This window comes from Podarcis pityusensis (genome assembly GCF_964106645.2).
Source record: "Podarcis pityusensis genome assembly, chromosome: 1".
NCBI classification, from domain to species: Eukaryota; Metazoa; Chordata; class Lepidosauria; order Squamata; family Lacertidae; genus Podarcis; species Podarcis pityusensis.
In genome coordinates this window covers 78,743,787-78,759,263 of record NC_138028.1, presented here as the reverse complement: position 1 = coordinate 78,759,263, position 15,477 = coordinate 78,743,787, and the positions used below count along the sequence as shown (strand labels likewise).

General features: G+C 41.3%; 1 protein-coding gene and 1 long non-coding RNA gene across 2 annotated transcripts in view; one reads left to right on the top strand and one right to left on the bottom strand.

The window, feature by feature from the left end:
- Positions 1-261: 261 nt before the first annotated feature.
- On the bottom strand, positions 262-2,883 carry LOC308460170. The gene is made up of 2 exons (XR_013978494.1): positions 1,390-2,883; positions 262-565 (listed from the first exon to the last, which is right to left on the bottom strand). It is a non-coding gene; the product is annotated as an uncharacterized lncRNA (long non-coding RNA).
- A 53-nt stretch (positions 2,884-2,936) lies between these two features.
- The window catches only part of CHKA (choline kinase alpha), a 28,300-nt gene continuing 15,759 nt past the window's right edge, over positions 2,937-15,477 (top strand). Inside the window, exons 1-2 of the mRNA XM_080975647.1 lie at positions 2,937-3,472; positions 11,355-11,466. Of these exons, the coding sequence (XP_080831773.1) occupies positions 3,153-3,472; positions 11,355-11,466 (432 nt within the window). The 5' untranslated portion in view covers positions 2,937-3,152. The remainder of the gene's footprint in view (positions 3,473-11,354; positions 11,467-15,477) is intronic.

Sequence of the window (15,477 nt, the reverse complement as noted above, 5' to 3'; positions counted from 1 at the left end):
AAGATCTCTGTTTCAGTCCCCAGCATCCTCAGACAGGGCTGGGAATGTCCCCTTTTGAAACCCTTGCTGCCAGTTCATGCAGACATCACTGAGCTTAATGGACCAATGGTCTGAGTCATCATGAAACAGCTTTTTGTGTTAGGCATTCACACTATTCACTGAGTGTTTCACTACTGAACAAAGTTCCATTATGCTGGAGATGGGTTCCCCTACCCCCCACCTTTTCCTTGCACTTGAATTCTGCTCAAAGAAAACCCAGTATTTGCATTAAAAGCAAGTTGACCACATGGAGTCATGCTTTATGTAAGTGATATTTGGGGTCTTTGAACAGTATTGAAATTGGTGGGTACATAGGGACACAGTCCTTTCTGCTGTGTCTGTTGGTTTGATGTCTCTGCTCTGTGCTTGCTATGCTCTTTTTTATATTATTATGTCATTGTTTGAAGATGTAATCTCAACTGTCATTGTAAGCCACCTTGGAAGCCTTTTTGGCTGGAAGGCTGGGTGTGTTTTCAACCAACCAAAATTCTTCCAGCACTACCAGAATCCAGCAACACTGCTTAATCTGAAAGAGAAAAAAAAAAGAAAATGAACAGTGTTCATCTATGGAACATTTCTAGCATGTATCAGCAGTTCCATTGTGGTTTGTACATTTTGACCTTTCACCTTAAAAACAACCCTAGCAAATTTAGCATCCATAGTAACAGGAAGTTAATTTTTTCATACTCCAGTGAGCTGGCAAAGAACATCTGAGGCAATAAGAAAACTGCTTCAATCCAAGTCAGTAAGTCCATGAAGTGGATGGAAACCAATATGCTGTAACATATATTGAGTCACTTCTTACATAACCATAGCCATAGTCAGTGTTGCCAGGGAACAGAGTTTAGTTTTCTGGGATTGGTGCCATCTAAGCCTTTTATCTCATGACTTGCTGTACCTGGGACAGGTGTAGCCCTTTGCTCCCTGCACTGTTATCTGAAATCCACACTAAAGAGCCATGCTATACTTTTGGAAAATAATGACATCATTCTACAAACCTCTGAATCTATATCTATATCTATATCTATATCTATATCTATATCTATATCTATATCTATATCTATCGATCTAAACACATTGGAGAAATTCTATGTAACATAAAGATTATCCATTTGACCCAGCCTGCTTCCTCCAATGACAGCAGATCCTGACATTTTAAATCATACTTTGTACTCTTCTGCAGGAAACAAATAATGTGTGAAGCAGCTTCTGGGCCTTAAAGAAGAAATAGAAGGAGAGCACAGATTCTGGTCCCAGCAGAACATTACAGAGACACGCTAGATTAAAATATTGTACAGTATTTTAAGAAAGAACCTCCACCCCAAAACTAGTCAGACCTCTTGAGCAAACATATATCATAGTTATTACTCCAGGAAGCCCATCCTTCTTCTGTTAGTTGAGCAACAACAAACCTTTTGTTATGTGACAAGGAAAGAGGATTGCATCCAAGATGACATAGATACAGGAGGGTGAGGAATAGTGATTTTGATTATTCTTGTTTTCATTTAGCTCTTATGTGGATGAATTAAAAGGGGGAGGGGCATTGTTTTAGGCTCAATACAGAAGCAGCACAGACTCAAGATCTGAAGAGCTTTTTGTGATTTGTGGGTTTGAAATGTAGCTTCTTTGCTTATTCCTTTATGACAAAAGAGGCTCTTTCACAACCTGCAAAGCTGACACACTGGTATGTGGCATCACATGATTATGATGTCACCACGCCAAGAAATTGCCCGTTCTAGGGAGAATCAAAATGAATCCCAACCTGAGCGGATTCTTTTATTGCAGAAGGGAGTGGACTTAAGGATAATAAACAAAACCATCCATTTCCCCTAACCACTGATGTCACATTACGTTCAATTCATTACACTATGAGTCAGCACTTGGGACTTTTTTTCAGCCGTTAACTTTCCAGATGCTAAAGTGAGCGGCAACCTTCCCCCTCCCTATTTTCCCTAAATTGTTGGTGCGTAGCACTCAAGTGTCCAAAATGAAATGCTTCAGTTTTGCACTGCTGCCGTGCGGTGGCACAGCCGTCGCCTTCAAAGGAGACTGTTGCCGCCAACCTCGCGACAAACAATGCCGCAAAGATTAAATACCGAACGGAATGCGGCAGAATTGCGTCGTCTTTGCAGGCCCGGCGGAGATGTTGATACCCTGAACCACATCGAGGAGGGGGAGGGGGAGGGAAGCCAACTCGTGTCTTCTTGCGTTTCCTCCAATGATGCGGTGCATTTTCATACCCATCCCACCTGCCTCCGTTTCCGATTACTTTTATTTAGGTTTAGTTTGAGATGTGAATCCTGAATAAAATCACCCCTGGTCCACGTGCCCGGGGAATGGGAGGAGGCTGGCTGAATGGATCAAGAAAAGAAAATGGAGTCTACAATACAAACAAGGGAGTGGAAATAAAGAAGTGCGGTGTGTGCGAGGGGGAATACACAACTGGCGGCGAGAGAGGGAGCGTGCAGAGAACCGCTGGAAGATGGAAAGCGGAGGAAGAGCTGCAGGCTGGGCTCGCGGGGTGGGGGAGGGAGGGAGTCTGGGCACAGCCGCCACTCCTTTTGTGCTCGCCGAGAGGGGCAGCGGGGAGGAAGCGGGGAGAGCAGCCGCCGCTTGCCACCACCTTGCTCCCTCCTTCCCCTCCCCCACAACCCCAAGGTTCTCTCCTCTGCATTTCAGTCTATGCGTATCACAGGGATACGCGCGAGAGCCTAGGCAGCGCCGGATAACCAGAGCAACGGGGAAGGCAGCCAATGGACTTCCCGCGCCGCGTCTTCCCTCTGGACCAATCAGGGAGAGGCGCGGCCGCAACCTTGCGGTTGGCTCGGGCACGTAGCCAATCAATAGAGACGAAGAGAGAGAGGGACGGGGGGGGCGGTTGGTGGTGCGGATGCGAGCGGGTGGGAGGGGGCAAGGCTGATGAGCGCGAGGTGAACGCGCGCACGAGGTCCGCGTGCGAGCGGCTATAAGAACCCTCGCGAGCGCCGCGCGCCGCATACCGTCTGCGGGGCTCGAAGGCTGGAGGTGCGCAGCGAGGCTTTTCCTGTGTGTGCGTGTGGCGCTGCCGTTGTTCCTTCTGCCTCCCGAGCTCGCTCTCCTCTCGCTCGTCGGCCATGAAGACCAAGTTCTGTAACGGCGGCGAGGCCGACCCTTCCCCGCTGGGGCTCCTGCTGGGGTGCGCCCAGGGCCCGGTCTTGCCCGCCCTCACCCAGTCTCCCTCGTCGCCGCCGCTGCCGCCTGCCTCTCACGCCGAGGCCGAAGCCAAGCAGCAGCCCCTCGCCTTGCCGCCGACGCCGCCGACCCCTCCCTCCCCGCCGGCGGAGGAGCAGCCCGACCCCCGCACCCGCCGCAAGGCGTATTTTTGGTGCAGGGAGTTCCTGCGGGGGGCGTGGAGGGGGTTGCGGGAAGATCAGCTGCGCATCACGCCCATCAGGTCAGCCACATACGGGGTGGGGACATCAAGGGATCATTCTAGGGTGAATGAGATTAAGAGCTGTGTGTCTCTGAGCGTGTACAGAGTGCGTTCTCGTCGCCACGAAGCAACCACATCTGGCATCAGGTTTCCATGACGGTGCGGCCCCTTCAAACCTGAAATGAGGGGAAGGGGTGGGGCTGTTGGCTCTTGTCGGACCTGGCACCTTTTGTCTCCCACAGTCTTACTGATAACGACGTTATGGAGGGGAGTCCTTAAGGCTTCATATCGGATCTGTACGCACTGAAATGTTACAGGGAAACCATTGTCCATATGGTGGTACTGTCGTTTTCTACCAAGGGCACGCCACTGACCTCCCAAGAGTAATGGAAGGGCAGAAGGAGACCTGTGTTTTGGGGAGATGGCAGCTTCACTGCTGCCAAGGACCTGTCGGTGCCTATATGTATCTAGAGATGTTTCTGTATATTGCAAACATAGTGTTGCCTTCTGTGTGACAACATTTGAAGGTATCTCAATAGATAAATTAGTTAGATGAATGATTGACTCATTCCTGATACCTTCCTAGGCCATTGTTTGCACTAACCATGGTTTAGAATCCTAACAATAGTTCTAGCTTAAAAATGTATAGGAATATTATAGTCTAGAGTTGCTTGACTGCTTTTGTTTCTCTTTTGCACTCCTATGGAGATAGAGCAGTGGCCCTAACTGTGAATTCAGACATCACAATCATATACAGTTGGCAAAGCTTATGGTTAACAAGCCCATTTTAAGATATAGTTTGTTTCCTCTCCCCCTAGTTTACTGGATAATTTCTGAACTGAACTGAACCCCACAGTTCATCTTCTTTAACCATAGTTAGTGAATTGTGCCATTATCCACTCTTCAGAACCTTTGACACAAATGGGATAAGAATAGAAAGTAATGTGTGGACGTCTATTAACTTTTGGGAGCACATCTTTTATCTCTCTGTAGTATAGTATGAGACAGATTTTTGACCACAAGCAAGAGTAGGGTGTGCATACATCTTTCAAGCCATCCCACAGTGATAAGGTTGTTGTCTCTGTTAAGCCTTGAGCTGTTTTGTTGAACTCAGAAGTTACTTTCATCTAGGACAGAGTTTCCCAGTCTTTGGTCTCCAGCAGCTGTTGAACTACAACTCCCATCACCCCTAGCTAGCAGGAGCAGTGGTCAGGGATGATGGGAATTGTAGTCCAAAAAAACATCTGGAAGCTCAAGTTTGTGAAACCCTGATCTAGGAAATTAAATGAATTCCACTACATGTGTGGCTAAATAGATATGTATGTTTGTGCCAAAAATATGTTGCACTTCACAAGTTTGATTTATTCAGTTTACTATTTTGAATTGATTTCTATACAGGAATTGCTTGTGTTCTACGATTTGAGCTGATGATATTCCTGGAGGTTTTTGTTTGCTTACATTAGCCCATAGTCTGAAAGGAAAATCCATTTTAAAAAAACTCTTTAAATACACTACTAAGTTGACTTCACTGATTGTCTAGTAGCCATTAAATGAGAATGTACCATTCAAAAAAGCTTCAGAGGTGATGAAAAGTTTAAGGCAATATTTTAAAAATGTGAGTCAAACTTAACTTGTAAGATGGTTTCTGAACAATGAAATGCGTATTCTACCCTATGATTTTTTTTGAATGAGACTGCTCAGCAGTATGAGTCATTTTTTGGCAACAAGTTACTGTAGTATCAGGTGCCTTGCTCTGACTCTCAGTGCCAGCAATGAGTAGATAACTGGCTTGGGTATAGTATGGGTAAGTAATCAGGAGTGGAAAGTTTTTTAGATTTTGTATAATTGCCTCTGAAGAAAAGAAGCAAAACAAAAACCTTTTCTAATCACTTTAATTTTCCTACAATGCCCAACAGTTAATACTCATACCAGATATGTCAGAGAGGGATTTATTGCCTTGTAATTTTTTTTATTTAAAATGCTTTGTTTAAAATATTTGTCCTGTCCTTTATCCCAGATCCATGGACAAGTAACATTAATTTTGAAAAACTAGAACAAATCCATGGGAATACATATACATATAGCATTTCCCCATTTAACATGTTTAGAATTTTAATAGTTAAACTGAACTCTAAAAGCCATAGTTCCAGAATGTTCACAAGTAGCTGGACTACTTGTATATTTTAAGGGCATTTGGCAGAATCACACTGGTGTGTAGAAGAGGTCATAATGTAACCCAAGAGGTCACAATATAATAGTGTTGAACATTATTACAGCCCAATTCTAAATACTGTATGTTGACTTAGAAATATGGAATACTACTGAACTTAGTGGAACTTAAATTTCCTTTTAAGTATGCTTAGGAATGTAGCTTTAATATCTCTATAGTTTATTTAAAATAGACACTTTCTTAAACACACAACTGTTTGCAACTTTTAGCATGCAGTTCCTGCTGTTGAACATTAATAATCTTAGCAGCATTGTATCTATTCTTGGAGCTGCCATTTACAAAACTCATCTGAATCCCTATTTTGTATACACATTACTTTAGTGTACAATTCAATACATGCCTACTCAGAAGTAAGTCCAATTGAATTTAATGTGATTTCCTCCTAGGGAAATGTGTATAGGATTTCAGCCTGAATATGTTTTAGGAATGATCAGGAATTGTGATTAAATTTGTTTCAAATATACTAAAACTATCCAAATAACCTATTTTTAGTTAACTTTGAGAAGTGGTCTTGTTCTATCACAACATGGATGAAAAAGATGGGTGCACACTGCTCCCCTTGTGGTATCAAAACCAGAAACCAGCTTCTAGGATATATTTACTTTTCTATGGGTTATATACTGTATAAATACATAGAATACAATTCTTTTAGATACTGATATAACTGTATTTAAAATAATCTGGGACTGCTGCCTATCTGTTGAGCCATGATCCTCAACATCAGCAGTGCTTTGTTTCTGAGCAAGTCTACTTAAGCTTCAACTGAGAATAGACCCACACGGTTTTCCCCCTTCAGTATCTCTTCCATCTCACATGCCCTGCAATAAAGACTTTACCCTTGCAAAAAACAACTCCCCCCCCCCCAAACACCTGGGAATAGTTCCTTGCTGCTTATCTTTGTGTGGAGCCTCATACCGGAGTGGGGGGGAAACCCTTCACTTCTGGAGCAGCCTTTGCCAATTCTAGCTTGGTCTGATGGGAGTTGTAGTTGAAAACATTGGGAGGGCAACAGGTTGTTGAAGGCTATTCTGGAGTACCCCAGTCTTGGGGGTTGTAAACTTTATGGGGCCTTTAGGCACATTTGAAAACCAGAGAAGCAGTTGTTAGATCTATCTAACAATAGATCCTTCTTTCAACCCTAATTTTAGCAGTTGCGGGGGGAGGACCTTGTGTGTGCCAGGGAAGGCTTCTGTGGGTGCATACACAGGTGCAAGTGCCGCACTGAAGACCCTTCACATCCTCCAAATGTTTAAAATGTGGGCATGACTAAACACAAATTTAGGTTTCTTCTGTAAGGTTTTGTTTAAGAGGTGCTAAAGCATTGCTTTTCTGCTACTGTAAACTTTCACTTGTACCTGAAGAATAAAGTGTGTTGTGGAGGGAGGTGCTTAATTTCACCTACCTGTTTTTCTGGTACTATAGGTTTGTTAGGATAAACACAGAAAACTGTTGAAAGAGTGGGTGCACACACCTGTGTTCTCGTCCGAACCTTCCCCTGCTCAAGCTGCTTTTCTCTCTCAGAAAGAGATGTCAGGTTTTTCAATATAGCATGCAGTTCATCCTTAAAGTGCTGGTTGAAAGTTTTTACTTTCTGCTGCTTGGTCATCTTTTTCTGGTATATAGCTTGAGTATTCTCCGTGTAGGTTCTTAGTGATAGCAAATCAAGGGCTTTTCTTTGCAATTGAAGAAAAAGTGCCCCAGCTGCACTTCAGTATTGGGTTTCTTGTAAAAGATTAGGAGTGGGGAATAACTCCAAAGATAGTCATAGGGTAGTAGAAAGATGGGCTAACTTGGCAGAGAGTAGTTTCTGGTACTGTACTCCTTTCTGTTGTGGTATCTTTGTGCAATTTAATGCTCTGAGAGTAGCTTTTTGTGGTTTAATTATTAAATTGGACTATTCTGCCTCTAGGAAAAATAATCCAAACTAGCAAATGCTGCCTATCTCAAATATTTGTTCATTTAGCTTCATAAACCAGTTATGATGATGTGCTTTTCCTCCTGGATGGAAGTGCACAACAGGGCTTGCTTTCAGATTTAGAGCTGCTACTACTTCAGCAGCACAAGCAACTGTAAGGTTCCTTGGTGTTCAACTGGTGCTTTATTAAAACGAATAAGGCAGCAGATGCTTTGCATAGGCACATTCTTGCTGAAGGTTCCCCCTCCCCCAACAAATAGATGTGTTGGCAGCCCAATCCATTTATGAAATAAATGAGTAGCAAATTGCATCAATATGAATTGGTTTAAGTTTCTTCTAGTACTTGAGAACTTCAGCCAGGAAATTCCCCCCTTTTAGACTTGCTTAGAAGCAAGGCTACATCATCATCAGCTGGTCTGTTGGAGATTGCAAGCTAGAGTTCTTTCTCTTTCTTCTTCAGGAAAGAGAAAGTTCTGCCAGCCACAGTTCACACAGGGCAGCCCTGTTCAACACACAGGCAGCATTGCTGAAGTTGTGTGTGAGAGGAGCCTTGTTAGCTATACATTGTGCAGAGGAGCACATCACTAATATGCCCCTCAGATGAGGGATGGTCCTGCCTGCCTCTTAAATAAGCGGGTGGTGTCAAAGCTATGTGCAAAACTATCTGCATTCTTCTGTTTAGTAATCTCTCTTAAATTTAGAAAGAATGAATGCTAAGCAGTGGGCATCACAGGAAGCTGCTTTTTTATCAAGTTGGACCATTGGCTCATCTAATTCCATATTGTCAGCACTGTCTGGCAGTGATGCTCTAGTCTAGGGTCTTTAAAGCAGGTTCTTTTCCCTTCCTGGAAATGCCAGGGATTGAATCTTGAGATCTCATCTTGTAAAGCAGGCGCTGAGCTGCAACCCTTCCTCTTACACAGAGCAGATACCCTAATGGAACATTCCTTTATAATTGCGTATCAAAGGAGATGTGCCTTGAATTGCTTCAGCCTTTGTAGTTGCACTTCGATGGTTGAAATTAACGTAGTAAAGCATAAGCTTCAAGAGGCATCACTTAAGAATAATATTTTATTTATTTGGTGCCACCCAATTTGGGAGAAAGGTGGGCTTATATGTACATGAAATGAACACATGATAGAATCAGTGCATGTTGGAGGCACCCACAATAGTGTCCATGGCAAGGGCCCTAGATTCAAAGCTTTCTTTTAAAAAAGTAAGTCTCTAGCTCTCCTAGAAAGAAAGTAATGAAGCCAAGTGTGCAGCTATCATTCTAAGCAATTTCTGTGAAATGAGCCCACCTACTCCCTGTCATTTTTTAGCCAGTCAGTGAGTTGTCTGGACACAAGGCAGTAGGAGTCCCTGGGGTCCTAAATAATTACTATTTCCCCCTACACTTGGGTGCACCTTTCCTGCTTCTGTCTTCTGTCTTTGCTGCTCTGCTTATTTTGTTTTGCTGCCTATCAGCTACATGGAGCAGGCAGCTCCCTCAGAGACTTTAAAAAAGATGTGAGTTGAGGTAATGACCTAAATTAGTCATGACCATTAATTTCAATTAGTCTACTCTGAGTAAAAGTTTATTACAACCCATAACATTTCCCCTGGTTGTTCCCATGTTTCTGTTGGGGGGGGGATGGGGGGGGACCCATGTAAGAAACATTATCTTCATCACCTTTTCCTCTGCCTGGGATTGTTCTCAAATTGCTTGGGAAGTGGAGAGCATTATCATCTTATCGTACAAAATATAAAAATTTTGAGAAGCTTGTAGGTGATATTCAGCCTCAAACGTTACACTAGTCTGGGCCAGTATTGCTCAACTACAACTCTGGTGATTTATTTAATTCATTTTCTGTGTTTTTTCCTTTTTTCCTTTTTTAATTCAATAAAGATAATATGTGTTTTTATTTCTAACTATGCCTCTGTATGGCTGGCTGTAGCAATTGAAAATTATTCCTGGATTCAGTTATATTTTATTTTCTAGCTCTGATGTATAGCAACACACAGCATAACAAGCAAGACTTAAAATTGTGTGGAAAAGGAAGTTTTTCAAACATTTTTTGTTTACCAAAAAAATTTGAATGGATTTTTCCTAATTGGAACAAGTTTTGTTCCTGTGTGTCTCCTTTTTCTGCTCTTTTGGAGATGGTAGTCATTTTGTATTAGGCCACACCTCTGGTAGCAGCCATTTTGTGACTTTGCCCTTGGTATTGCCCTTATGTAGATTCTCAGTTAGGAATAAAGACTAAGGGGTTAAGCTGAACCAATGGCAGAATATCTTAAAGTACCAAATTAACTCCATTACAGCACTCATTGGTCATATACGCACCCCAGCCATCTATAACTATATTCTATCTTCTGAGCTTTCAGAAATGTCCATGAAGTTCCACCATAGCACAGCAGTTTTCACTTTTCATACTCCTGCTGTAAATGTCTTTGGTTTTACAATAACTGGATGGATTAGGCTAGCTTTTTGAACTTAAAACATAGAATTAGTTCTCAATAAGGATATGTTTTATTGCTCTCCTAGATGATGATCTGTGAAATTTTAAGAGCACACTAGAGGCTTTTAATGAGGTGGGAGGTAGTTTCTCTTGCATCCTCTGCACCACAGTCAAGCTGCTTGCAACTTCTCCTTCAGCACCTTGTTGCTAGGACCTCAAATGCTGCTGTGCACCACATTTGCACTGCAAGGAAGAATGTGTTCTGCCACTTTGTTCCAAGAGGTAGTCATCCCAGCTTTTCTTCACCTCCACCTGTTCTCAGAGTAGAATACATCCTGGACTGAACAGGGCCCAACACCCAGATGACTTCACCAGTCCAAAAACTCATTTCAGAATGGGTTGGGGTGGGTGGGTGGGTGAGGAGAGAGGCAATGCATCACTAATGCATTGAACCCCTTCTCATCTTTCCAAAACCAGTCACTAAGGTAGGAGCCATGCCCAACCCAATAACTGTTTTAAGGAAGCAGATAAAATAGATGTTCCCTCAAAGCTGATGTGAATATCAATCGTCATTATAGGAAAAAATGCAGACTGCTTAACTTGACTGAGAAGGACTAATTGTGGTCAGCCCATTCACTATACCTCAGTATTGTATACCTCATGATGGTGTTGTGATAAAATCGGATAACTCAATGTAGAGTGCCCTGAGTGAATGTCTTAGAAGTGCAGGATATATGAGAATAAGCTTTATAAGCTCAGGACTCTTATATATGGTAGCATTTTATCATTGTAGAGAACTGGATCAAACTGATTCTGTATGTTAAGTACTTGTGTTCATTGTTATAAATAATCTAACAAACATGCTTTGCCTCTAGTCACATATTATGGTCCTTCCCATTGTCCAAAATTATTTATTAGCTGTTCTACCTTAAACAGTGACTTCGGAGACATAAATGCAAAGTACTATTAAACATAAATTTCTTCCTAATTCTTCTAACTTATATTTAAATACAGATTTGGGAATGAAATTCAAGCTATGTTTTAATAAAGTTAGTGTTAGGAGTAGAACCTGGAAGACCAGGGTTTAAATCCGTACTCTGCCATGAAGTAACTCTACCTCAGAGGGTTGTTGCAAGGAGGAAATGTGAAATATAAATGTAGACATAATATAGTCAGTGCTGAAAAAATAGAAAGTTAGGCTGTGTAGAATAGCTCTTTCATGTCCAGTTGTCTAATTCAGGGTATTGGAATCTGAACTTCAGTCATGTGAGAAGTGCAAGTGTTCATATGTGTAACTCATAATTCTTTCCTTCTTAGGGGAGGCCTCAGCAACATGTTGTTCCAGTGCTCATTACCTGATACAATGGAGACTGTTGCAGATGAACCACGCACAGTTCTTCTTCGCTTATATGGTGCCATTCTACAAATGGTGAGTATTTGGTGTGGGGGAGTGGGCTGATGTTTAAACATCTTGCATTAGAATAGGCTTGAAAATATTAAAATTAGATTTTATTGCACATGCATACTCTGTGATTTGAGAGCTCTTCAGTTTAGATTTGTTCATTTCTTATTGCCTAGAAATTGCTTTCTATGCAGATCTCGGATGTATAGTTTTTTTTAGTTAGTTTTGCACTGTCTTGTCAGTATGCATGCGGACGTTTCCTGGAGTTTTACTATTCAGAAAAATTGTCACTTATTACCCTCTTTGTGCTTTGCAGACTTAAACTGAGAAACAACATTCATGGTAAATCTGATAACTGTCTAGAATTTCGTTGAATCATTAACTACAAGCATATAGCAGCTTCAAGTCTTTCCCCAAAATTCCTTCCAGGAAACATGTACCAAGCTTTTACTGTCAGTAATCTAACAGCATTTGGTAGAAGCACTTCATTTTCCCTTTTCCCATTTTGTTGCTTCAAAGTGCATTGCTCTGGATGCATGCAGATGGAAATTGAAAATTGAGGCCATGATCAATTCACTGGTGCCGTACCTATGGACAAAGGATTCCCATAGATCCAATAGTGCTCCTGTTTATTTATGTCAGGGTTTTACGTTATGCTTCAGCCACATTTCCGGCATGATTCACAATATATAAATGACAGGATAAAAATACAAAACCCAGAATTGTGATATGCATAGCTTCAACTAAAAGCAATTGAACTTAAAACATGGGAGAATACATGTCTGTTCTTGGTGCTGAAAAAAATATTATTGTGTGCATCAGACAAGCTTCCCTGGAAAGGGAATTCTACATGCAACACCAAGTAGGCAGTTTCTTTAGTTGCCATCCACTTGTTTCTGATGATAAGGATGCCTAGAGGAGTACCTCCAGAGATGACCTCCAATAATGGACACGCTGACATGGAGGTGGGCCTTACTTCTGGTACCCAAGTCTCAAGCTGTGTAAGCCTTTAAAGGTAAGCATCAGCACTTTGAATTGTACTTGGAAATGGACTAGAAACCAGTATTCTTTAATTACCTGTGAGGATAGATCCCAGTTAATAGGAATATTTTGAGCCAGTTGCAGATTCCAAGCAATCTTCAAAGGCAGGCACACATACAGTTCATTACAATATCTCAGGGATGGCAAATTAGATCTAGCCCACTCGTCAGTGGGAATAATTGGGAGTCTAATCAAAGTGTGCCTCTGATTCTTCCTTTCTAGCCCTGGCTGGACTGCAAAGGAACATTAATGCTTCAGTTGCAAAAATGGGAGGCTTGCTCAGCTTTCCCTAATGAAAATAGGTCTTATGTTTGGCACCAAAAACAAGTCCAGCTTGGGGCAGGAGTTGAGTGCAGTTAGGAGCTCCCAAGTGGAATCAATCCCACAGAGCTTTTTTTTGTGTGCCAAATTTAAAAGGCGCTGAATGAAGGCCTTGCTTGAAGAGGAGCAGTTAGGAGTGCACTATAACACTCCTGATTGTTGTTTCGCAGCTGTGGCTGTATCTGCTGTACACCTGACGTCACAGGATGTTGGTGGGTTGGAGGTTTCCAACCCATATTAGTTTTCCAAGCTAATCCTAGAGGTTACCAGGGTATGGTCATGCTATTCCTGTCTAGAATGAGACTGCAGCTGCCATAACAGTCTTAAGTAGATGAAAAACACTTTGTGTCGCAGAAGCTACCTGAGCCATGTGACATAAGTGGATCTAGGAGCACCTCTTGGACTTCTCTGTTGATCCTGTGGGAATCCTTCACACATAGGTACTGCACCAGCAGTGGACTGAATCATGCCACATATTTTTATGTAATGTTTGTTTAGCCACAGAATTTACACACAAAAATGCAAGTTTGTTTATTTCTTTTAGACATAGGATTCACTGTGGCATGTCTGACAAGAGTTGTAATGTCCCTCTGAGTAAGTTTTCCAGTGAGCAGGAAATGGCCTTAGGTCCTAGGTATAGATGTTGGTAGGTCTGTATTAAAACAATTTGTCCATGTAGACATTGACATACTCCTGAATTTCCATTTGTGAAATGAACACACGTATAAGATTGTTGTCACTTCTGTGTTTTATACACAACACATTATCATTTAGAAAACGACCAAGCAATTTAGATTTAACGTATCTTGAATTGCTTTCTGACCAGCTATTTTGAATCTAGATTTATCAACAGAATGACAATCAACAACTGTGCATTAAAGCAGTTAATGATGTAGTAATCTTGCTAGAGAGTGTTGAACTCATTGGCAAAATACAGGTAATCTATGACTAGTAAAAGGAAGATTTTCTCCTTGCACTTGCACTCTCCAAGGGTGGCAAAATGAGTTCTGCTGTAACACTGAACAGCTGATGCATTATGGATAAAGGGATAAAGAAAATGCATTCACATATCCAAATGATTATAGCAATAGTTCCCACTCCTATGGAGCTTCCTCATTGTAAACATATGGTTAGCCCCCAAAGTATCTCCACTTGCTTTGTACTCCATGTTATAAAACTGATATACACGCTATTTCCATATATTGAAATGAAGTGTTCTGCATGCCTTCATATAACTGAGAACAATGAGATTACCGGGGCATCAGTTGGTGCTTGTAAGTATGCAGCTCGGATTGTGTATTGCAGTATACAAAATACTTGGATTGGAAATATGTAAGCAAGTTACTGCTGCAATGTCTTTCTCTGGTCCATCTTAGCAATGTATTGCGAGGAAACAGTGGCTTGAACCATTGGCACTAGAACTATCAATTAAACTAACAGTCCAGCGATAGTTACACTGAATGTTTTATTTTAACAAATTATTTAAGCCACACCCCTGGCTTCATAAAATCTTCAATGTATGAGCTTGATTGCATATTATAAGTAACCTTTATTTGTACAGGCTGCCTGTACAAAGTAGATTGTAGAAATTAGGGCATCAGTGATTTGCTAATGTTTTCATCTGAAAAAAATAAGGCAGCGTTTTCAGGATCTCAGTAGTAATTTCCATCATATCTGTTGTAATCATAGTACTCTGAAGAAATTTTCCTATGAATATCCAAGTTTGGAGAATCCTAAACCAGAACATGGGCACATACTGCTTTCCCTCAATACCCACTTTTTAAACAAAACCTTCTGTGTCCTTATATGAAGAAAATAGCACTGGAGCTCAGAATTTTTCTCCAAGATCTAGTTTGGCCAATTATTTGAGTGTTAATATCCTAACCTTTTTTGTCTTGGTATTTAAGATCTTTTGAGATTTCTAACTTCCTTTATTTCCATAGTGGCAGTGAAATGACTGCTCTTGTTGGTGCAGTTCACTAAGGGTTAAGTAAGCAGAGACAGTGCCAAGGTAAAACTTTCAGATTATATTGAGGGTTTCAGTATAAGCATTTGTCTTTTCCAGATCAATCTTCAATGCATAAGCAAACTGATTGTGCTATAGTTTTAGATCTTCATCTGAGATCTTAAGGAACTTCCTTGTACCAAACAGTAATAAATTAGAAGAAAAAGAATTTCAGTGGTGCTGATATTTTTAAAAGTTCCAGGGATGCTGGTTTTAAATACTGATGCACATACGTATAATTTTCTTGCACTATTACTTACCCTCAATATCCATCTGTATGGCTTAAGACAGAAATATAGCTACCAACAATTCCAGCCAGCATTAGCAGTCGTCGGAGTGATAAGAGTTGTAGTCTAACAACATCTGGAGGGCCCTATGTTCCCCATCGCTAGTTGAAACAGATGACATTTTGATTATAACTTAATTCTTCTTTGTTTATGCCTGCATGCAGAAAATAATAGTATCATTATCAAATACACATGTAATCTGAGGTCAAAGTTTTGCCCCCCCCATTCGTTCAAAATTTACCATAGAAAACCAGTCCAGTAAATTTCAACTAAAGCCTTCTTTAAAAACAAACACTATTATTTACAAGCTAACAATGACTCCAGTTTGCTTGTCACATAAATTCTGGAAGACACAAATGTCAGTACATACTGTTCAGTATAAAT